Here is a 21,249-nt window from a genome sequence, read left to right as displayed (position 1 = left end):
CCCGGTAAAGCCCCCGCCAGCTCACCTGTTCTCCACGTTCTCCTTTCTCTCCCCGCTCTCCCTGAAGTGCAAATCGCAAGGTGGGGGCTATGCCCATGGGGAGTCCAGCTCCTCCTGAGCCCACCTCCCCGGCCGTCCCAGCCAGGCTCACCCTCTCTCCTGGTCTCCCTGCCTCTCCCACACTCCCAGCCGTGCCTGGGAGCCCAGGGATACCAGGCTTTCCAGGTTCCCCAGCAAGGCCGGGAAGTCCAGGGGGGCCCCTCTCCCCAAGGGCCAGGCCAGGTGGCCCCTGAGGGCCGGGGTCTCCACGATCTCCCTTCGGCCCGCGTTCTCCAGAAAAGCCAGTGGGGCCCTGGAGGAAAAGAAGACTAAATGCTGGTGTCAACCACACCCTCCACAGGACACATCCCCGTGAGTAGCCAACACACACCTCCTTGCCTGGGGGGCCCCGCTCTCCTGGGTCTCCCTTGGGGCCACGACGCCGTTCAGGCACAGGCAGGAAGCTGCCAGAGCTCTCTTCCCAGCTCTCCACAATCTCCCGCAGGGCAGACGTCTGAGTGACAGTGAGGGGTCAGAAGAGCAGGGCCATTACTGCAGCCTCCCATGCCCTGGCCTGGCCCCGCGGGCATTACTTGTCCCGTGGGGTTCTCACCAGCACCCATGCCCAGCCCCCAAACAACCTACCTTGATGCCAATATTTTCCAGCAACCGCTCCACATTCTGGGGACACAAACTGGGTGAGGGGCTGCCCACAGAGGAGAAGACCCCACACTACCCCCCAAAACAGCCTCCACACCCTCTTCCCCAGGCCTCTTGCCCAGAGGACCCTTTAGCCCTTGGTTGAGGTGGATCAAGGTCACTGGAAGTCCCTCCCTGACATGTGCCCACTGCCCAGGTTCCCCTCAGTGTAGGCTACAGGAATCCCAACAGGGCAGGGGGCTGAGCACACAGCACAGCTCTGGTGGGGCCTCACGGCAAGTGGAAGGGGACAGAGGTGGCCGCTACAGGCGTGCATATAACAGTCAAGGGCCAGGTCCCAGGCTTCACTCACCGCCGTGCTCCCAGGCTCTCCTCTCAGGCCACGCTCTCCTGGGAGGCCCTGGAGACACCAAGAGACAAGCTGCTGGACCCAGCTTGGGGTTGGGGCTGGGGGCATGTGCACGCATGCGTGGGTGCTATGGCTACCGGGGCAAGTGAAAAAGATGGGGGCCTCACCTGCTCCCCTTTGGGTCCAGTCTCCCCACGGTCACCCTGAGAAAAAGCATGACCATTGGGGAAAATGCCCCCACTCTGGGCAGGCCCTGACCATACCCCCCACCCAGCATCTGCACACTCACCTTGGAGCCCGAACCTCCCGGAACACCAGGGAAACCCTAAGATATGTCAGAACACAAAGAAGTCACGATAGATCATGGCCTCCCAGAGTGACAACATAATGGCCCCTGTTGCTCCCAAGTCCTGGAACTACCCTGGACACTCACCTGGCCAGAAGGGCCAACCTGCCCTGGGAGGCCTGGGGGGCCCTGGAGTCCAGGGCTACCAGGAGCTCCTCGCTCACCCTTGGGGCCATCACGACCCTGTGGAGGATGCAGCCAGCATCAGGACCCTGAGACCCCAGAAAGGAGTGGAGCCACATATCACAGGGTCAGGGTCAGGGTTCAGAGGCTGCAGAAGACTCCAACACTCACTTCTCTCCCAGGAGTGCCCGAATCTCCCTTCTCTCCCTAAGGAAGACAAGGGTACTTCAGACATGGCCCCAATCTGAGCCAGAGCAGACTCCGAGTGAGGGGACTCACCTTCCTCCCATCTTCTCCAGGGTCCCCAGGTCCTCCCTGCAGGCAGAGGACTCACATCAGACCCAACAGAATTAAGAATTAAGAATTATCTGTGTGTCTTGGTAACTGTCTGCAAGTCCTGTGTCTACCTCACTACGTATGGCCGTATGTATATGAGTGATTCTGGATACAAATGCACATGTCGGTCTGTCCCCACAGGTATCATACGTCAGAGCCTTGGATGTGTGTCTCACCACACCTCCACAGAGATACACGTGCAGCCCTGGGGCCAAGTCATAGCACGTGTACGGGTGGAAGTGTTTGTGTGTCAACATGTCTTCAGTATCCCTGAATGTGTGCTTCACACCTGTGTGTTGGCACCTCTCCATCTGTTTGAGGCTCTTTGCCTGTGCCCGTGGCTGTGGTTATTTTAGCTTGTGTTGGCCCATCCAGGAACAGGTTGGCACGTCCACTTAATTCACTATGTCTGTGAGGCTGCCCGTGTGCACACAGACGTGTGATTCAGGATGTATCTGTATGTGTGGGCTACATACTCGGGTGTCGGCACGTGTCAGCATGTGTCTGTGTGTGTGCCCCATGTGTATGGCACATCTGGGCCATGTCCATGTGCTAGCAATTTTTGGAGGTTTCACTGTGTCTACCCTGACACTCACGTTTTTCCCATTCAGGCCAGGCTTGCCATCCTCGCCTGGCTTGCCCTGTGGGAACAGATCATTGGTCAGAAGTCAGGGCTGGGGTGAGGGCAGTAAGGGGGCAAAAATGTACCACAAGGGGACTTCCCTGGTGGCACAGTGGATAAGACTCCGAGCTCCCAGTGCAGGGGGCCCGGGTTTGATCCCTGGTCAGGGAACTAGATCCCACATGCATGCCACAACTAAGGAGACCACCTGCTGCAACTAAGACCCAGTGCAACCAAATAAATAAATATATTTTTTTTAAAAGGGTACCACGAAAGTGGGACTCACCGGTGCTCCAAAGGGACCAGAGGGGCCAGGGGGGCCCTGTTCTCCTCGAAGGCCAGGAAGTCCCTGGAAAAAGTCTTTGCTAGGATTGAGAGGGCCACTGATATATCTCCTGGGGCACATCCATGGACTTGGAGAACCCCACTAAGAACCTCCTCCCATGTAGAGTCCCCCCAGAATTGGGAGGAGCCATTGAGGGTCCCGAGGCTGAGACCCGATAGGGTAGGGGGCCCCCCTGCTGAAACTCCCAAGGGAAGAACCCTCAGGATTTGGGGGTCCTACTATAGTGCCCAAGGCAGAGAAGATCAGAAAGCAGGACTCTGCTCAAACCTGCCTGCCAGGGACTGGGACCCTCCCAAGGACAGGGTTGGACCAACTCCCCCTATTCCCACTGATCCTGTGACTATGAAAACCCCGGGTTACACAGTACATGCTGGACCCCTGAGCCGCCCTCCACTCTAATATCTCCCCTTACTTACGTCTCTCCCTGGGTCCCCAGCCTTGCCTATAGCACCCTGAGGAGAGACTCAAGTCAGGCAGTCCGCAGTGGTCATGGGGTCAGGGGCACTGCCCACTGACAGGGCCACTAGTTCCTGTGAACCCACCCAGGCAGAGTACTAGGAGAAGACACAGATAACCCATCTGGCCCCAGAGCTCATCAAGACCCAGAAGACTCCAGTGAGTCTGGAGCCATACAAAGGGGCAAGGGAAGGGGCGTGACCAGGCAGGGACCGCCACGACTCACAGGCAGCCCAGGGGAACCAGGGGTTCCTGGTTTCCCATCCAGTCCACTGCGACCATCCAGGCCAGGGGGGCCCCGGTCACCCTGAGGAAAACAGAGTGGTAAGAGGCCTCGAAGGATGAGATGGATCTGAGAGCCCAGGCTCACAGTTGGAAAACCTCCATGCCCTCTCACCTTTTCTCCAGCTGGGCCTCGAACACCTGGGTCCCCCTGAAGGGAACAAGGTCAGTGAGAGATGAGGGCAAGATGGAAACTTAGGCTGATGAGGCAAAGTGTGTCACTCACCTGTGGGCCTGGCGGTCCCCGAAGTCCACTGACGCCCTGAGGACAGGGGGAGGAAAGAATCAGAGCAGGCTTTCCCAAGCCCACACGTTCCCACGGGATAAGCCACACTCACTCTCTCCCCAGAAGCTCCAGGGGGGCCGGGGTCACCCTTAGGTCCTCGAGGACCCTCCTGTCCACGGTCCCCAGACTCTCCCTATGGTAGAGACAAACGCGTTGAGGGAACAGCACTAGGGCCACAGGCATGCCCGAGGCAGAACCTGTCATGGGGGTGCTGGGATGCTTTCTTATGCTCACAGCTTCACTCCACCCACAGAACATGATACCTTCTCTCTGACTCCAAGTCCCGTGTCCACCTGTGGGGAGAATGGCCAGTGAGAAGAATAGTTCAAGTAGGGGAAGAGGAGTTGGTGAGGATCAATGAAGACATCAGGGGGCAGTGGGGGAAGTGGGAGTCAGTGGAAGGGATGAAGGGACACCGTGTGGGGCCAACAGGGGCAGGTGAGGGAGATGACAGAGAATCAGACCCAGTCAACCCTTACCAGCCGTCCAGGGGGTCCTGGGGGACCCTAGGAAAGGAAAGAATTGTAGTCAACAGGAGCCCTGCGGCCCCATGGTATGGCTCAAGTTTGCCTCAAGCTCAGCTCTGCTCCCAGACTCCCTGCACCCCAGTGCCAAACCCCAGAAGCCAGGTCAGGCCTGGAGGTGGCCACCAGGGCTCCCGACCTTGACCTCCAGGCCCTTAATGGAGGTGCTGAACAGACTGAGCACCGGAGCCCTGTATCCTTCCCGAGCCCAGAACACCAGCACTACTCACTGGCTCCCCATGGTCACCCTTGGGTCCAGATGGTCCAGGGCTCCCCTGCAGAAAGTCAGAGGGTCAGGGTCAGTGAGGAGAGGCAGCAGTTTAGGGGAGCTTTGGAAACACCCTAAGGATTCATGGGGATCCTGGTGGCCTTTGGGGGTTGTGATGAAGGGGTCAAAGGAAATGAGGACTGCTAGGGTTTAGCATTGCAAGGTTGGGGTGGCAGTGTCAGAGGCTGGGAGCTGGTTGGTTGGAGATTGAAGCTGAGGTTAGAGTTCAGGGGTCAGAGGTCAGGACTCACGTTTCGTCCATCCTCTCCAGGATTTCCCTGGTCTCCTTTCTCACCCACAGGCCCCCGAGCTCCAGGTGCCCCCTGAGAAGAGCAGCTGGTGTGAGACAGACCCTCCCAGCATTTTGCAGATTCCCCCATGACCCCCATACTGCCCCAGTTCTTCATCACCCTGAAAACCATGTCAGAGTTTCCCATCACCACATGCCTCCCTCCAGACTTTCCCATCACCCTTTCTCCCCTCAGAGTTTCCCACAGCTTCATGCCCACCTACTATAAGTTCTCTCATCACCCCCCCTTACTTCTCCCCACAAAGCCTCACCCGAAGGCCACGCTCTCCAGCTTTTCCAGGCAAACCTGGTTCACCCTGGTGGTGGAGAGAACGCCACATCAAACAGGTGAGTTAGGCTCAAACTAACTCAGGGAGTGGTGACAGAGAAGGGCCTGGGAACCAACTGGACCAGAGGCAGGGGGGTGGACTGGATAACCTGGTGGAGCCCCAGCCCCCCAGGGATCACAGTTCAAGGGTAAAGGATCAGAAACCACAGTGGGAAGGAATCTCACCGGGGGACCCTCGTCACCTTTCTCTCCAACTTCACCCTATGAGACATGAGAGTCAGCCTTGGTCCCCAAACCCCCAGGGAGGCCAGCAGTACCCTACTCCCCACCCCACAGCACTCCCCGAGTCCAGTCCTCTTACATCTCGTCCTCGGGGGCCGATGGGTCCTGGGGAACCAGGACGCCCAGGGTCTCCCGTCTCTCCGGGAGGCCCTGAGTCACCCTGTGGAGGAGGCAAGAGTGATGCAGCACATATAGCCAGCCCTTGAGGGGAAGTGACCCCAGAAACCTTGATGTTACCCAAGGTCACAAGCACTCACCGGGGGTCCTGCTCTGCCAGTGAGGCCAATGGGACCCTGCAGGGCATGGGAGGGAGGTAGGACTTAGTTGGGGCTCCCAAGCACCACCTCATCTCCTTCTGTCACACTCCCCATCCCCACATTTACTCACCCGGACTCCAGGGTCTCCCTTGGGGCCAGGGTCCCCAGGAAGAACCAAGCCAGGTGGGCCCTGGGGGAGGAAGGATCAGAGGTCAGGGGACACAACCGTCACCTGCTCTAACCCCTAAACACTTCCCCACACTTACCTGTTCCCCTTTGACTCCAGTAGCTCCTTTGGGCCCAGGGAGCCCTACGTCTCCCTGGAGGTGACAAAGACCATCAGCGTCAGCCACGGGCTCCATAAACCCCACCACCCAGCGATCATGCCACAACTGTCATAACCTCCAGGGGCCTCCAGGCAGGCCCAGAGGCCGGCCCTATGACCTTGATCTCAACCCTGTAACAGCTTCCCTTCACTCTTACCAGACTTACCTTCTCTCCTTTAGCTCCAGCACCCCCAGGTCCCTGAAAACAAACAGGACAGACACGGCTTGGTCCTGCCTAGGGATCACACTACTACAGCCTTTACTGGAGTTGGAGTTATATAGTCAGAAGTCTCTGCCCAGAGGTCACAGGGTCACCGCTGTGAGCAGGGCAGGGGTTACACCGGGCTCACGACCTGTATGGTGGTCATGGGTCACAGGATCACAGCCAGAAGTTGGAAGGCGTGTTACAGCATTAGAGTCACAGAGCTCTGAGCCAGTCCAGGGTCCCAAGGTTATGGGGTCACAACCTGGAACGCTGGTTTCCAGGTGGGTCACACTGCTCAAGGGCCTGTGCAGTGATTGGAAACACACCCTCCCTTTACTCACCACTGCGGGGTCCCCAGGGCGACCAGGCTCCCCCTGTAGAGAAAGGATAGGGACAGGGATGGGTCAGGGACCCACCCAGGAACTCAAGGTCCCAGTATCCCACCTGCCACAATCCCTGGTATCGGGGGCACTTGACTCCCAGCCCATGACCCACCTTCTCTCCTCGGCGGCCAGTGGGTCCTGGTGGCCCCTGCACATGGAGAAAGCATGAGCCCAGGATTGGGAGGAACACATGAAAGCCCTACTCCTGATCCCACAGTCACATACTTACTTCAGGACCCTCAGGTCCAGGACGTCCAGCAACTCCTGGTGGACCCTGGGGAAGAGGAGCAGAGATGCTGACCCGGTGGGTGGGGGTAGCAGGATTATGGCAGATAAGGGCTAGAGGTCCAGGACGGGGGTCACAGAAGATCAGGATTTAGGTCAGCAGGGATCAAACTCGGCAGGAAGACAGAGACCAGGTCAGTGGAAGTCAAGGTCAGTTCAGCAGGGTCAGAAAGCTAAAAGCGGGTCCCTGGGGTTGAGGGTTAGAGCCTGCATCAACAGAGATTAGGAGTCACGTGAAGAGGAGTGGAGGGCCAGGGGCAGTGGAGATCAAGGGCGAGAAGTCAGAACCAGGAGGGGTGCGGAGCCAAGGTCTGCTGGCACCAGCAGTGGGGTCAGTGGGCTCACCTGTGGTCCCGCTGGGCCAGGGGATCCACGTTCGCCCTGATGGAGCAGAATGGGTCAGAGCTGAGTCTGGCCCCAGATCCTCTGGGGCCCTGAGAGCCCCCCAGGCTGCACTTACCTTTTCTCCAGTCTCACCTATGGCCCCTGTTAGTCCTTGGTCACCCTGAGGGGAGAGAGATAGGAGAGGGGCCTTTACTGTTGAACCCCAGACAAAGTGTCTCAAACTCCAATCATCTGTCTCTGAAATCACAGCCTCTGACCTGGGGAGAACCCTTATCTCCTGATCCTCCTGCCTCCCCTAATCCTATAGGGGTCCCAGTGTGTCACCTCTCATACCTGATCCCTCACAAAATTGCACTTACTTTGGGGCCAGTGTCTCCAGGAAGTCCCCGTAGGCCCTGAAAGGGGTTCAGAGATTTGGGTTTGGGAATAAGGACGGAGTAGAGGGTTGATGGCTGAGGGTGGGGGCTGGAGCTATGCCCACCACGCTCAGAATCCCTGGCCTCCACACTCACCGGCTCACCCGGGGTCCCAGGTTGTCCTGGAAGGCCTGGGGCTCCATCTTCACAGTCACCCTGAAGGAGAAACAGGTGGGTAGAAGACCCTCCTCCCAGCAACCAGAGGCCTCACCCCAGAACTGGGACACCAAGAGGTCAGGTCTCCCACCTTTTCTCCTTTTTCTCCAGGGGGGCCAACTGAGCCTTGGGGTCCACGGCTTCCTGGAAGACCCTAGGAGGAAGTGAGTAAAAATGTGAGCCCCAAACTGAGGTCCAGCACCCACCCACTGCCCCGGTAGAGACCCCAGCTCCTCTATCCACACCCCAGAGCATGGCCCACAGGGTCCCCAGCAGAGCCTCAAGGCTCCCTCACCGGCAGCCCAGGCTCCCCTAAAGCAACGCTGCCGTCACTTGGTCCAGGGGGGCCCTGGGAAAGAACAGCAGGTCAGGGGATGGCGGAGGGGAATCAGACTCCAAGCCACCCCCAGCATAACTTGCCACTCACTTACCCGCTCTCCACGATCACCTTTCTCACCCTGGAAGAGAGATCATGACACATGACCCTGGACTACACCTCCACACCCCAAGATACCAGGAGGAATGAGAGTCTTGGGGTCAAATTGGATTACAAAGTTCATAGAGGAACTGAGGAGTCATGGGTGGGGGTGGTCAAGAGGTCGCATGAGCTCAGAGTGACCAGTAGGGTTTGTGTGGGTTCAAATGAGGTCACCAGGTCACTGGATCACATGGAGGTGATAAGACCATATGGCGGTCATGTCCTCACCTTCACAGCTGTTCCAGAAAATCCTGGGGGACCACGGGGTCCTGGGTCTCCCAATGGGCCACGAGATCCAGGGGGACCCTGATGGAAGAGACAAAATATAAAGTACAACCCCATAGACCCACCCCATTGGTTCCCCCATCACACATCACTCACCCCACCACCATACTCTAGAACTTACTGGAGGTCCAGGGTCCCCTTTCTGCCCAGGAAACCCTGGGCCTTCACCTCCAATGACTCGTCCAGGCTCTCCCTGCAGGACAGAGAACAGCAGGAAGGATTCAGGGTATGGGAGCCTTGAGGTAGGAGAAGCCCCTAGAGGTCCCCAGCTATTCCTCACCATGCCTTAGGCCCCACACAGTGTCTGTCCTGGGGCAACCTTGTTCCTCCCTGGGACATCCCGGCTTGGTTCCCTCCCCTCTCTCCTTCACCTACCGGCTCCCCCTTTGGGCCTCGAGGACCTCGCTCTCCCTGAGGACAAAACAGAGCAAAGGGTGATGCTTGGTCTCAGCGCATTTCAGGGTGGTCCCCTACAAGCCAACCCCGCTCCACCACCCCAGCTCCCCACCCTGCAGAAAGGGCTCTGGGAAGACACTGTGGGGAAGAGCAACTTACTGGTTCTCCACGAGGACTGGGCCACCCTGGGGAGCCCTGTAAATGGAGTCCAGAGTCAGACCAGTCAGACCACCCCACCCGCTCAAGCAAAGCATCCCACCATGTGAACTGCAAGGGCAAGGCTTGCTCACCTTCGGGCCGGGGGTTCCAGGAGTCCCAGGGCGGCCAGGACTGCCTGGAGGCCCATCTGCCCCAGGGAAGCCCTAAGGAGGCAAAGAGGTTAGGGCAGGAAGGGACCCTCCCTCAGTGCCCCTGGTTCACTGGAGGAGCCCCGACTGTTCTTCACCTGAACCCCTCACCCCACAGGCCCCTAAGCGTTGTTGGGGGTACAGCAGTGGGGCAGGGAAGCTGCCCCTCTGAGCTGAATGGAGCCGAACCCCAGGCACAAGGGCAGTGATGAGGCCAGGGCCTTCCCTGTCTCTTGGACTTGGAACTTCCACCCGGGCTCTCCAGGGGATCTCAAAGCCCCACTGGTCCCCCCTAATTCAGATCCTTCCCCAAAGTCTCTGCTGTGGTTGATAATGTCCACTTAGGCTTCTATGAATATTCTGTTTCTAACTCTGCTTTTTTATTCCCTCTTGTAAAAACCCTGAGGAATCTTGGAGGATTGTCTTAGGGGAACCTCAGTGGTCTCTACACTCACCCTCTCACCCTTCGCAATGGTACTTCCAGGAGGTCCCTGGGGGCCAGGAACACCCATCCTGCCCTGAGAGGAGACAGCAGGTGAGGAGGCAGTACGCCAGTCAGGGGACAGAGGACAGGTGTGGGGAGGCACTCACCGGGAGGCCGGCGGGGCCAGGAGGCCCGGCTTGTCCTTTCAGCCCCTAGGAAGGATGATCGGTGAGCCCTGTGCTGCTGACCTCCCCCTGACCCACTGAGCCCCCAACCCATTCTCTACCCCCCACCAGAGCCACTCACCATCTCTCCGGGTTCCCCCTTCTGGCCCTGCGGAAAGATGTGTGGGGCGATGGTCAGAGTGGTAAGTTCCAAGAGTGGCCCTCACCCACCCTCTCAACCCTGGACACTTACCTTTGGACAATGCACCGAGCAAGGCTCTGGCTGTAGCTGTGGACACAGGGTCTCCTTGAGGTCAGCTGTTCTACCAAGAGCCCCCAGACCCACTGTTTTTCACCACTTAGTCCCCCAGAGGCCCCTTCCAAACCTGGGTGGTCAAAGCCATCTGACACAGGGCTGTTGCCAGACTACTGACTGCCCGGTCCAAGCTTGGACCATCATCCATGGTGAAGAAGGTCTGGGCAGAGTCCATGCCTGGCACCAAGCGACGCAGTTGTTCTGGGTCAGCTCCTGCCAGGCCCAGCATCATCACTTTGAGCCCTAAGGAGGGGTCCAGCAGCCTGCATGACGACCCTGCTGGGGTCAACCCTATTCCCAGGCCCCATTCCCACCAGGCCTGCTCCTCACCAGCAGCCTGGGCCTCACGGATAGAGCTGAAGATGTCACCTCTCAAGGGCTCATCCACCAGTAGAACCATCACCCCCGGCACGTGATGGCGTCGTCCAGGGGCATCTGGTGCCAACAGGTATCTGTAAGCTGTAACCACAGCTGTGCCTAGGAGAAAGGTCATGTCAGAACCCAGGGGCACCAAGCTCCCAATGGGAAAGCCCCAAGAATCCATGTTCACTGTAGTCCTTACCCAGGTTGTTCCCACTTGGGTCTGTGTAGGGGATGTTGTGGATCTTCTGCTGGATGACACCGAGGTCATGGGAGCTGTTCAGCGAGAACAGTGGGGAGGGCCGGTGACTGTAGGACAGGAGGCCAACCTAGGGTGGGGAGACCACAGAGCTTGGGGAGGATGACACAGCAGGGACAGGGGACACAGAGCCTGGTGGGAGACACAGAGCCCAAGGTGTGTAACTAAACCTGAACTATTAGGGGGTCAGCAGTGATGGTAGGATACGGAGCCAACCAGCAAGTGAGGCGATCTGGAGCCTGGGGAAGGGCAGGGAGAAAGCCTGGACCAGCGGTGGGACAGGGAAATGGTGTGGGACCAGGGTCGGGCAGGGACAGGTAGGAGTCTGGCTGCCTCTGGGGCCAAACCTGGATGGCCTGTGGCCCAAGAGGCCCAAGTGCAGACACCAGACGCTCCAGGGCTCGCTTCACAGCCTCTGCGCGATGAGCATTGTCTCGAGTGGTATGCAGCAGGAACACCACGTCCATCAGGCCGTGGGGACACACTGCAGGAAGGGGGCTGAGTTACTGAAGCAGTCAGCCCATTCAGCTAATCTCTTGGGCCCCTCCCACTGGGCCCACCATACCTGGGGTCTGTGTGACAGAGGCCTCAGGACCCTGTACACCCTCCCGGACAGGTGTCAGGGAGAATATGTAGGAGATGCCAGGCTCTAGCCCTGTCACCCGCTGGGAGCTTGAGATCCCCGGAAGTGTCTGTGAGGCCCCAGGCAATTCTGCAGAGGACAGAGCTCAGTTAAACAGGAGGTCCTCCATGGAGCCCCCACTGCCAGCCCACCCTAACACTGGCCTCCCCATCACCTTGGCCAGGGCCTCTGAGTGGCTGCCAGGATAGGATGTAGCTGGATACCCCAGACACCGGCGTCCAGGCCAGAGTCACTGAGTCGACTGAGGTGTCTACAACACGCAGATCAGTGCTTGGGACACGCAGTGACTCTGAAGGAGGAATCAAAGACTAGGGATCCAAGTATGTGTCCCGAGAACCCAGAGGAGAGAGATCTAAGGAGATCCTGGGGCAGATTCATCTTAGTGAAGGAAGTATCACCGGAGGTCATGCTGGGATCACCCTGGGTCAGGAATGGTAGGGGGGCTACAGGAGGAGTCACTCAGGGTCATGGGGTACAGGAAATCAGGGTGGGTCATCGGTAGGGGTAAGAGCACACCAGTGTATGCAGTTACTTCTGAGGGGGGCCCTTCTCCAGCTGTCCCCAAGACACTCAGCCATATATGGTAGTGGGTCGCTGGCTCCAGCGCGTCCAGTTCATAGCTGCTGAGTTCCGGCCCCAGGACCCGGGACTGTTCCTGGCCACCTGGGGCAGGCATGAGAAGGGGGCAGGGGCACGTAGGAGGATGCTACAGACAAGCATTAATGGACATGCCCACCTCACTGACCCCCCACGTACCTTACTGACAATGACCCCGCCAGTCTCACTGACTGACCCTGCTGATGGGGTCCACTCTCTTGACTGATCTCATTCTCGCTGACCCTGCCCGACTGACCCTCATTGATCCCATGCACCTAGGTGACTGATACCAGGTACCTTCAGCGATCCCGCAGACCCCCACTGACAGACCCTACCCACGCTCACTGATTTCACCGACCCCACCCCCAGCTCCGCCCCATTGGTCCCTAACCTCCCTACCGGGGGCACCTCTCACCCTCAGGTCGCCAATGCAGACGGAAGCCGCGTGCCCCGGGCACCGGCTGCCAGCGAAGCCTCAGCGAGTGCTCCCCTCGCTGCACTACACGAAGTGTCTGCAGGTCTGGTGGAGCCTCCTCAGGCGCTAGAGAGAAGGCACAAGAATCAGGGAGGCTCCGCCCCCCAGTGATCTCTGTGCCAATCCCAGACCAACCCTGGAACACGCACCGCCCCCAACCGGCCCCACTGCCTATCCCAGGCTACTTCCCTCCTCCTCCCGAAGATCCCGCCCCCACAGGTTCACTACCAGTCCCTGGCCTCTTTTCCATTCCCGAGCACAAACCCCGCCCCCAAGCCGCCCAGGGCACCAATCTAAGGCTCGCGCCAGCCCGAGCTCTGCCTACGCATGGTGACGACAATGGAGACAGGTGCGCCCTCACGGTCCCCCACAAGTGCAGTCACTCTCACTGAGTAGCTGACTCCGCCTTCGAGGCCCCGTATCTCTGCGGAGTCCGTGTTTCCTGGGAGCATCTCCTGTCTCATGGGGCCACCTGGACAGGCGAGCATAGGGCAACGGTCAGGGATAGGGGTGGCTGACCAAAGGGGCCAATCCCAGCCAGAAAGGGCAAGGGCAGGGTCAGGAAACCATACCCTCGCTCCGGCCCCAGGCCAGTCTGTAAGCTGTGGCTCCAGTGACCCCCACCCAGGTGACCCGCAGAACATCACTGGAAGCATTGAGGATCTGCAGCTTCGAGACACTGCCCACGGGCTGAGGGTCTGGGGGAAGACACAGGGAAAAGGATCAGGGGCCACTGGCAGAGAACAGGGCAGAGAACAGTGTGGCAGAACAGGCATGCTCAATGCAGGGAGATCTATCTGAAGGTCAGTGTGAGGTTACTGTGGATGGGTCAGTGTAGGCAACTCCTGAGTGGGAGAAGATCAGTGCCTCAGAGTGGGCAGTGTGGAGCAGCCAGGAGGTCACTGTGGGTGGACTCCTAGTCAATGTGGGGTACGTCAGTGTGGGGAGAGAAGTCATGAGAAGAGCTGTGATGGAGCGGGCAGCTGGAGCAGTCAGGAATACGCAGCAGGACAGGGTAGCCAATGAGATGTGGTTGGCAGATGGCCAGGGTCCACTTACCAGTCCTTACAACCACAGAGGCAGGGGTCCCATCCACACCAGCCACACGGGCCCACACATGTACTGTGTACTCGGTATCTGGCTCCAGCCCATCCAGCTCAGCCACTGTGGCCTCCCCAGAAACCAACTGGGATTTCTCTGGGCCTAGGAGTGAGGATGAAGGTTGCTCTAGGACTAGCCAGACTCTGCCCCCCAAAGTCCCACCTGGACCCCAAAGAAACCCCTGCTCCCATTCCACCCAGACCTGTGCCCGACAACCTCCAAAACCTCTGGTCCCTTCCCAAACCCCTGATGCCCACCGTGGCCTGAGTGCCAGGAGACCCTGTATCCTGTGGCACCAGGAACCCTGCTCCAGGTGATGGTGACAGATGAGCTGCTGACATGAGTCACACGGACTGTCTTCATTGGGCCCAGTGGGTCTGGTGGGGAGAGGCAATGGGGAGTCTGATGGAAGAGGCAGTGGAGGGTCTGATGGGGGAGGGGCTGGGAGGGACATCTAATAGAGGAAGGCAATGGGAGTCTAAAGGGAGGCAAGGATTTGATAGCGGATGCAGTGAATGGGTCAGATGGGGAAGGAGTGCGGGTTCTGACAGAGGGGATAGTAGAAATCTGAGGTGGCAGGTGACAGGAATCTGGGAGAACAGAGGGTCTGACAGAGAAGGTAATAGGGTTCTGACGGAGTCACTAGGAGGCAGTGAAGGGGTCTGACAAAGAAGAAAAGTGTAAGTCTAAGAGGATGGTAAAGTCCGGTAGAAAAGGCAATGGGGTCTGAGAGATGAGGTGGTGGAAATCTGAGGGCAAGAAGAGCGGGGTGTTAGGGGACAGGCAGAGGAATCTGAAGAAGGCAGGGGCTTAAAAGGAGGCAAGGGAGACTGAAGGGGGAAGCATGGCCTCTGAGGGAGGAGGCAGTGGGGATCTAAAGGGGGAGACTGGAGTTCTGTCGAGAAGCAAGGCTCTGAAAGGGAAGGTATGGGGGTCTGAAGGGTCACTGGAGAGAGAGAGCCAAGGGGCTGGGTCAGGCCCTGACCAGTTTGAGCCACGGTGATCGCAGGTGGGCCCTCCTCTCTCCCTCGCAATGCTGACACAGCCACCTGGTAGGAGGTTCCAGGTCTCAGCCCCATGATATCTGTGGCAGTAGACTCTGAGGGCAATGTCTGGCTGGACTCCAGACCTAACATCAGAGAGAAATGTTGGCATGGCTCCTGCCTGCCCCTTGGTCCCCCATACCCTGATCGTTCCCCTCAGCAACCCTCCTGCACATCCCACACTGACCATTGTCTGTCCTCCAGCTAACCCGAAATCCACTGGCTCCAGGCACAGGTCCCCAGGCCACCCTCACTCGAGTTGCGTCTGACGCCACTACCCGCAGCCCTGGGATGGCAAGTGGGGTTTCTGGCTCTGGGGATTAAAGATAGAGGTCAGGGATCAAAACCAGGACCAGAGTGAGTCAGGCAGCTGTCCCCCACAGCCCTCCTGCAGTGCTCACCCCGGCGAACAGTGAGGATGCTGGCACCACCCTCTCGGGTGCCTACTCGAGCTGACACCCGCACTGTGTAGCTCAGCCCAGCCCGGACGTCATCCAAGTCAAAAGCTGTCTGACTCCTGGGAAGCACCAGGCTCCGCTCGACCCCTAAGGGAGAAGGTAGGATAGGCAGGCAGGGGTCAGTGAGAGATGGGAATGTGGGATGAAGGTGCTCAGTGATGGACAGAGATACAAGATGAAAAGGGTCAGTGGGGGCAGGACAGGAATAAAGACGCAGATGTAGAGAATGGACTTAAGGACACAGGGAGGGGGAAGGGTAAGCTGGGACAAAGTGAGAGAGTGGCATGGACATATATACACTGCCAAATGTAAAATAGATAGCTAGTGGGAAGCAGCTGTATAGCACAGGGAGATCAGCTCGGTGCTCTGTGACCACCTAGAGGGGTGGGATAGGGAGGATGGGAGGGAGACGCAAGAGGGAGGAGATATGGGGATATATGTATATGTATAGTTGATTCACTTTGTTATAAAGCAGAAACTAACACACCATTGTAAAGCAATTAAACCCCAATAAAGATGTAAAAAAAAAAAGAAATAAAGAAAAGAAGAGGGTCAGTGAGGGATGGGACATGGGACGGAAAGGTGTGAGAGATAAGGACACGGGGTAAAAGGAGTCAGTGATGGACAGCGACACAGGATAATGGGCCAGTGATGAATGGAGACACATAATAACAGGAGTCAGTGGACAAGGACATAAGATGTAGAATGTCAGAAGTCAGTGGACAGCGACATGAGTTGACAGGTCATCGACAGACAGTGAGGTGGACTCAGTATTGGATGGGGACATGGGAGAACAGTGGTCACAGCTAAGGTTATAGAAGGGCGGGGGTTGAGCTTGTGGTTGTGGAGAAGGGTGAGAGCCATGGCCAGGGAGGTGGGGCAGGGAGTGGAGACAGATCCAGATGAAGAGACAGGCAGGGTCAGGGCAGGGAGCAGACAGACCCTGTGACAGGGTCTGGTTCAGTGCCATCTTGGGAGGTGGATGGACAAGGAGAGAGGAGGAGGCTGTAGAGACCCCGGAGTGGAGAAAGGCTGGAAAGGCTGGAATGGTTGGAAAGTCTGGAACTTTAGTGTGTGTACGGGTCTGGCTGTGTTCCCCTCACCCTGGATGCTGCGCACGGTGATCCGATACTCGGTGGCGCTAGGAACTGGGCTCCAGGACACTCGCACCCGCTGACCAGGCAGCTCGGTGGCCCGTAGGTCTGTCACAGGGCCCACAGGCAGCTCTGGCCCTGTTGGACAGCACAGCCTGAGAGGCAGCCTGGGGCCCCTGTACCTTCCCCTCTCACTTGGCCGGGCCCACAGAGCCCTCACCAGGGGGGACCACAGTTGCAGGCGTGGCCACCTCGCGGCCCTCTAGCAGCGTGTAGAGTGTGAGGCGATACTCAGTGCCTGGCTGCAGCCCATCCAACTGGTAGCGGGTCACGTCAGAGGGCAGCACCACCTTCTGTGGCACCTCCAAGCCTGCAAGATGACAGGGTCAGGCCAGCTGAGGCCAGGTCCAGACCCAGCCTGCCCACCCTGCCCTCCCGCACGGACCACTCTCACGCCGCCACTCCAGCCGGTAGCCGCGGGCCTCAGGCACCAAGTTCCAGGAGAGAAGGATGGATGTGGGGCCCAGGATGATGGGACGCAGCGTCTGCTCAACAGAAGTGTCTGCCCAGGGCACATGGGAAGTCAGTGGCCTCTGTGCCATGCCGGCCTGCCCACCCAGCCTGAAGAAAGCACCCAGCCCTCTCACCGGTGCGGGCAGTCAGGGAGGTGGCAGGCCCCACGCTCTGGCCAAGCAGGGCGCTCACGGTCACCTCATAGTCTGTGCCAGGCTCCAGGTCACGCAGCAACACTGACCCCTGCCCAGGGCCCAGCTCCTGCTGCTGCGTGGCCCCACCTGCACGGAGGGCACAGAGAGGTCAGTGGGTCTTGCAGACTCAGGACCCTACAGTCCTGTCTGAGGTGCAGGGACTTCCTTCAGCCCACACCTCTCACTCACCACTGAAGACCCGCCATGTCACGCGGTAGCCAGTGGCACCTGGCACACTCCGCCAGGTCACCAGGAGGCTGTGGGCTGTGGTGTTCTGGATGGTCAGCTCCGGTCCCTCCAGAGCAGCTAGGGGAAGGTCCCACCAGGGATTAGTGAGTCCAGAGGGGGGAGGGGTTACTGGGATGGGTGGTTAGGTGAGCAGGGTCAGAGGTTAGCAGAACTGCTCACTGGTCCGAGCTGTCCCGCTCACGGCCTCCCCGATGCTGTTGGCGTAGAGGGCAACCACCGTCACTTGGTACTCAGTCAGTGGCCGGAGACCCTGCAGCCTCACACTGGTCTCACCCGCTGGGACGCTCACCTGCCCAGGGTCAGAGGTCACTTCATCTTGGCCAGCTAAGTCCCCAGCCCTCCACCTACCACTGCTGACATCCTTACCTCCCGCCGCTCACTCGACAGTGGCTGTCCCAGCCCCGTCAGGGGCATGTACTGGACCTTGTAGCCAGTCACAGGGCCACTGGCCGCTGTCCACTGTACTCTCAAGGATTGACTGCCTGGCTCAGACAGCACCAGGTCTCGTGGACCAGAGGTTGAGTCATCGGCTGGGAAAGGGGCAGTCAGGCAACCAGGCAAGAGGATCAGGGTCAGCACTTATGCTACAGCACTGGGCTCAAGGGTCAGGAGCACATGGGATGGAATCAGCACTCCCAGGTTGGGGTTCGGGTCAGGGTCCAGGTCAGGGCACACAGGGTGGGCAGGAACTCACAGGGCAGAGCCACAGGCACGCCACCTGCAGTTGTGCACACCCTCCGGGAAACGAGAGGCAGTAGCGTCCTCAAGATGTTGAAGTCATTGACGAAGAAGAAGAAATCGCTGGTCGGCTGTGAGGCGATTCGCTTCAGCTCCTCAGGGTCGGCATTCTTGATCCCTAAGGTTGATGCCCAATCAGGGCTCAGCTGCCCACATGCCCTCTGACTCGTCCCTGCCCCAGCTGACCTGTCACCCCAGCTTGGTACTCACCCACAGCAAACAGCTTGACTCCCTGCCCCTTCAGCCTCTGGGCAGCTGTGTCCACCAGGTCCTGGGACTTCCCATCTGTGATGAGGATGCAGACCTGGGGCAGGTGCAGGGTCAAGTCAGGACTGCCTCAGACACTTACTTGGGGTCACCTTGGAAGGCATGGTAGGGTGAGAGATCACCTTGGGAACACCAGGTCGGGCCAGCTGGGGCAGAAAGACACGGTCAGCCACGTGGAGAATTGCAGCTCCTGTGCGCGTGTTGCCTCCCTTGTAGCTGAGCTCTCGGATGGCACGGATCACATCACCTCCTGAGCCAAGCGCATCCAGGCCAAATTCTGTCCTGTGGGGAGGAGGGTGACAGCAGGACAGGAGCAAGGACTTTTTCTGGTCCTGGCCTCTAAGAGGCCTCTAGAATGAGGGTTGTATCAGGCCCCCTTGAGGGTTCACTTGGTTCTGTGATTCCTACCTTCCATCTCTGAAGCTCCCAAGCTAACAAACTCCTTAGGTACCCAACTGTGTCGTGCCTGTGGCTGGGCCTGGGCAGGCCTGGACACCCTGGGGCTCCCAGGCTCAAGTACCAGGATGTCTGGTTAATTAAATAATGGTAGGAGGAAGGGCCCAGTTATAAGGAGGTGGACACTGGCCAGACAGGGAGGCCCTCTGCTGAGTGAGAGAGGCTGAAGGCATCAGGAGGCTAGAACCTGGAGAGTCCAGCAGGCACAGGGCATCTCAAGCCACTGGGTCCCCTTCTAGGCCTCTCCATCTCTAGATCAGAAAACACAGCTCCTGTCTTTGGCAAGGCACTATTCAGGAGGGGTCTCAGATGTGAGGGCTGTACCTAGGAGATCCCTGCTTCTGTCTTAAGATGTCCTGGCTGGTGGGAGGGGGGATCCTCTGGGTTCCCTAAAGCCTGACCTAGGGGTTTGGGGGCTCTCTGTTTCTTTCTGGGAGTGGGGTCCTGGTGGGTCCAGCTGTGGGGAGCCACTCACCGTGGGTCATCGCTGTACTGCACGGCAGCGAAGCGCACACCCTGTGCACCGGCTGCCCCGGAGAAGGGCAGCACCAGTCCCTCAAGGAAACCCCTCACTTCGCGGAAGTTGCTTCTGCCAATGGACGAGGAGCCGTCGAGTAGGAACAGGATGTCAGCGGCATAAAGACGAGTGCAGCTCACTAGGGCAGGGAAGAGCTATCATGATTTCTTCTTGGGGCCCACCCACCCGGGGCCCACCCACCCCCTCCCCTCACTGTGGTCCCCTGGGGCTGGGGAGGGGGAGTTGGCCTCATCCACTGTGCAAACCGGCCCAGGCTGGCTTGGGCCTGGAAGCGGTGGAGGCAGCAGAGGTGGGGCCCGGAGCGACTCTCCCGCGAGGAGGACCAGTGGGGAGGGAGAGTCGCCGGAGCGGGTGTGGATCTGGGACTGAGGTTGGCGTCTGGGGACCAGCGCGGAGTGACATAGGGTAGGGGACCCACGCACAACTGGATGCAGTTTGAGGGATGAAGTTTGGGAGACGCAGTATGGGTGGCGGAGGGTTTGGGGAGTCCAGGGAGAGTTAGGAGAAATGCATGAGTCGAGGAGGGTGGGAGGCAGGATCCAGGATGAAGGTCGAATGGAGCCGCGGGCGGCAGGGTGCAGTGCCCTGGATGGGGTCGTTGCCTGCCGTACCCACCTCTCTCCCTGTGCTGGGCCCACACTCGGGGAGCCCCTGCCAGGATCCCCGCGCAGAGCGCAGCCACCAGGAGCCGCAGCCTCATCCTGGGTGAGGAAAACGGTCAGCCAGGACCCCGCCTCTGTCCCTCGGCCTTGGCGGGTCCGAGCCCAGCGCTCTCCCACCCCCAGTCCCGGTCTTGCCTGCCGGTCCGCCGGCTCCGATCGCCAGCTGCTGCCGCAGTCCCGCCGCCACGGCAGAGAAAAGTCCCTGATGCCGGGGGCGGAGCAGTGGGCGGGGACCCAGGCGGCCCGCCCCCACCCATCTCCCAGAAGTTGCCGCCCATGCCACCCCTCCCCTGGACAGACGATCTGACTCCACTTAAATGTAAAGACCCCCACCTCCTATGGCTTCTGGGATTTCCCCAGGAGGTTCTCTACAGATGGATGTTGAGGGATCCCTCTCCAACCTCATCTAGGGTCAGAGATCTTGGCTGCTTTAGGTCAAACAGACTAGAAGTGACTACTGGAGACCAGACTTCAGACAGGTTCCTGGGGATGAAAGACGCAGCAGGATGTTGGTGGGGGTAGAAGATGCAGCTGGAAATGACTCACCCCCCCCCCCACACCCCCGACAGGGCTACCCAGACAAGCCCTCAGGCCATGAGTCCCACTGGCCTCTCCTGTGATTCAGCCATCCCTCTGTCTGTTGGGTCTCCTGTGTCCCACCCCAATCCCCTCAACAGGCAGAGCAGCCCCCAGCAAATGAGGGGCTCTAGGCTCATGCCAGGGAAAGCAAGGCACCACTGGGCTGCATCCAAATAATGCCCACCCCCACTTTGGAAGGGGAAGCCAGGAGGAGAAAATCTGTATTGTACTTATGCATATATGTCCATTCCAGTGTCCTGGACCCCCTACTGTGCCCTGAATCAGCCCCAGGCAGATGCCATCCAGCTGTGCCTGCAGGGAGGGTTATCCATGTGTGGAGGGTGGACCACCCACAGCGACAGCTCATCTCTCAGGAATCCACCCCCTCCTGCCTATGCCCCAACTGGTGCGCCTGTCCTGCTCCAGCCAGGTCCCCCTACCCACACATTCTCATTTTGGCCCCTCAGAGTCCCCTCCTCCAACCTATTCTTCTGCATTGGGTCTTCGTTGCTGCGCGGGCTTTTCTTTAGTTGTGGTGAGCGGAGGGCTACTCTTCGTTGCGGTGCGTAGGCTTCTCATTGCAGTGGCTTCTATTGTTGCTGAGCTCGGGCTCTAGGTGCGCAGGCTTCAGTAGTTGTGGCATGTGGGCTCAGTAGTTGTGGCTCGCAGGCTCTAGAGTGCAGGCTCAGTAGTTGTGGCACACGGGCTTAGCTGCCCCGTGGCATGTGGGATCTTCCCAGACC

The 21,249-nt window shown here is 58.9% G+C and overlaps 1 protein-coding gene across 4 annotated transcripts in view; it reads right to left on the bottom strand.

Annotated features, from left to right (window-relative positions):
• The window catches only part of COL7A1 (collagen type VII alpha 1 chain), a 32,078-nt gene extending 11,743 nt beyond the window's left edge, over positions 1-20,335 (bottom strand). For all 4 annotated transcript variants that reach the window (XR_010842574.1, XM_059077015.2, XM_067044347.1 and 1 more), the window contains exons 1-75: positions 20,261-20,335; positions 19,881-19,966; positions 19,203-19,383; positions 18,394-18,553; positions 18,215-18,308; positions 17,961-18,122; positions 17,633-17,796; positions 17,426-17,555; positions 17,207-17,323; positions 16,958-17,104; positions 16,756-16,872; positions 16,531-16,680; positions 16,320-16,448; positions 15,160-15,303; positions 14,946-15,071; positions 14,701-14,844; positions 13,973-14,092; positions 13,674-13,817; positions 13,187-13,312; positions 12,940-13,086; positions 12,555-12,680; positions 12,059-12,205; positions 11,697-11,831; positions 11,465-11,611; positions 11,247-11,383; positions 10,843-10,969; positions 10,611-10,757; positions 10,351-10,523; positions 10,218-10,253; positions 10,107-10,133; positions 9,968-10,012; positions 9,832-9,894; positions 9,320-9,391; positions 9,189-9,224; positions 9,009-9,044; positions 8,755-8,826; positions 8,577-8,654; positions 8,302-8,328; positions 8,166-8,219; positions 7,962-8,024; positions 7,811-7,870; positions 7,658-7,693; positions 7,414-7,458; positions 7,299-7,334; positions 6,898-6,942; positions 6,781-6,816; positions 6,627-6,659; positions 6,247-6,279; positions 6,021-6,074; positions 5,885-5,944; positions 5,755-5,790; positions 5,577-5,657; positions 5,441-5,476; positions 5,199-5,243; positions 4,889-4,960; positions 4,600-4,644; positions 4,325-4,351; positions 4,109-4,138; positions 3,898-3,978; positions 3,786-3,821; positions 3,675-3,710; positions 3,504-3,584; positions 3,238-3,273; positions 2,762-2,824; positions 2,450-2,494; positions 1,797-1,832; positions 1,689-1,724; positions 1,482-1,577; positions 1,338-1,373; positions 1,216-1,251; positions 1,052-1,099; positions 685-720; positions 431-553; positions 152-352; positions 26-61 (exon numbers count right to left, since the gene is read on the bottom strand). Coding sequence is in view for 3 of the 4 variants with exons in the window: in XM_059077015.2 (XP_058932998.1) it covers positions 26-61; positions 152-352; positions 431-553; positions 685-720; positions 1,052-1,099; positions 1,216-1,251; positions 1,338-1,373; positions 1,482-1,577; positions 1,689-1,724; positions 1,797-1,832; positions 2,450-2,494; positions 2,762-2,824; positions 3,238-3,273; positions 3,504-3,584; positions 3,675-3,710; positions 3,786-3,821; positions 3,898-3,978; positions 4,109-4,138; positions 4,325-4,351; positions 4,600-4,644; positions 4,889-4,960; positions 5,199-5,243; positions 5,441-5,476; positions 5,577-5,657; positions 5,755-5,790; positions 5,885-5,944; positions 6,021-6,074; positions 6,247-6,279; positions 6,627-6,659; positions 6,781-6,816; positions 6,898-6,942; positions 7,299-7,334; positions 7,414-7,458; positions 7,658-7,693; positions 7,811-7,870; positions 7,962-8,024; positions 8,166-8,219; positions 8,302-8,328; positions 8,577-8,654; positions 8,755-8,826; positions 9,009-9,044; positions 9,189-9,224; positions 9,320-9,391; positions 9,832-9,894; positions 9,968-10,012; positions 10,107-10,133; positions 10,218-10,253; positions 10,351-10,523; positions 10,611-10,757; positions 10,843-10,969; positions 11,247-11,383; positions 11,465-11,611; positions 11,697-11,831; positions 12,059-12,205; positions 12,555-12,680; positions 12,940-13,086; positions 13,187-13,312; positions 13,674-13,817; positions 13,973-14,092; positions 14,701-14,844; positions 14,946-15,071; positions 15,160-15,303; positions 16,320-16,448; positions 16,531-16,680; positions 16,756-16,872; positions 16,958-17,104; positions 17,207-17,323; positions 17,426-17,555; positions 17,633-17,796; positions 17,961-18,122; positions 18,215-18,308; positions 18,394-18,553; positions 19,203-19,383; positions 19,881-19,965 (6,207 nt within the window). In the remaining variant the exon portion in view is untranslated. The remainder of the gene's footprint in view (positions 1-25; positions 62-151; positions 353-430; positions 554-684; positions 721-1,051; positions 1,100-1,215; positions 1,252-1,337; positions 1,374-1,481; positions 1,578-1,688; positions 1,725-1,796; positions 1,833-2,449; positions 2,495-2,761; positions 2,825-3,237; positions 3,274-3,503; positions 3,585-3,674; positions 3,711-3,785; positions 3,822-3,897; positions 3,979-4,108; positions 4,139-4,324; positions 4,352-4,599; positions 4,645-4,888; positions 4,961-5,198; positions 5,244-5,440; positions 5,477-5,576; positions 5,658-5,754; positions 5,791-5,884; positions 5,945-6,020; positions 6,075-6,246; positions 6,280-6,626; positions 6,660-6,780; positions 6,817-6,897; positions 6,943-7,298; positions 7,335-7,413; positions 7,459-7,657; positions 7,694-7,810; positions 7,871-7,961; positions 8,025-8,165; positions 8,220-8,301; positions 8,329-8,576; positions 8,655-8,754; positions 8,827-9,008; positions 9,045-9,188; positions 9,225-9,319; positions 9,392-9,831; positions 9,895-9,967; positions 10,013-10,106; positions 10,134-10,217; positions 10,254-10,350; positions 10,524-10,610; positions 10,758-10,842; positions 10,970-11,246; positions 11,384-11,464; positions 11,612-11,696; positions 11,832-12,058; positions 12,206-12,554; positions 12,681-12,939; positions 13,087-13,186; positions 13,313-13,673; positions 13,818-13,972; positions 14,093-14,700; positions 14,845-14,945; positions 15,072-15,159; positions 15,304-16,319; positions 16,449-16,530; positions 16,681-16,755; positions 16,873-16,957; positions 17,105-17,206; positions 17,324-17,425; positions 17,556-17,632; positions 17,797-17,960; positions 18,123-18,214; positions 18,309-18,393; positions 18,554-19,202; positions 19,384-19,880; positions 19,967-20,260) is intronic.
• Between the last annotated feature and the right edge of the window lie 914 nt (positions 20,336-21,249).

Source organism: Kogia breviceps, chromosome 10 (genome assembly GCF_026419965.1).
Source record: "Kogia breviceps isolate mKogBre1 chromosome 10, mKogBre1 haplotype 1, whole genome shotgun sequence".
Lineage (NCBI taxonomy): Eukaryota > Metazoa > Chordata > Mammalia > Artiodactyla > Physeteridae > Kogia > Kogia breviceps.
Note: the sequence above shows the minus strand (reverse complement) of the source record. Positions and strands in the feature narration are given on the sequence as shown.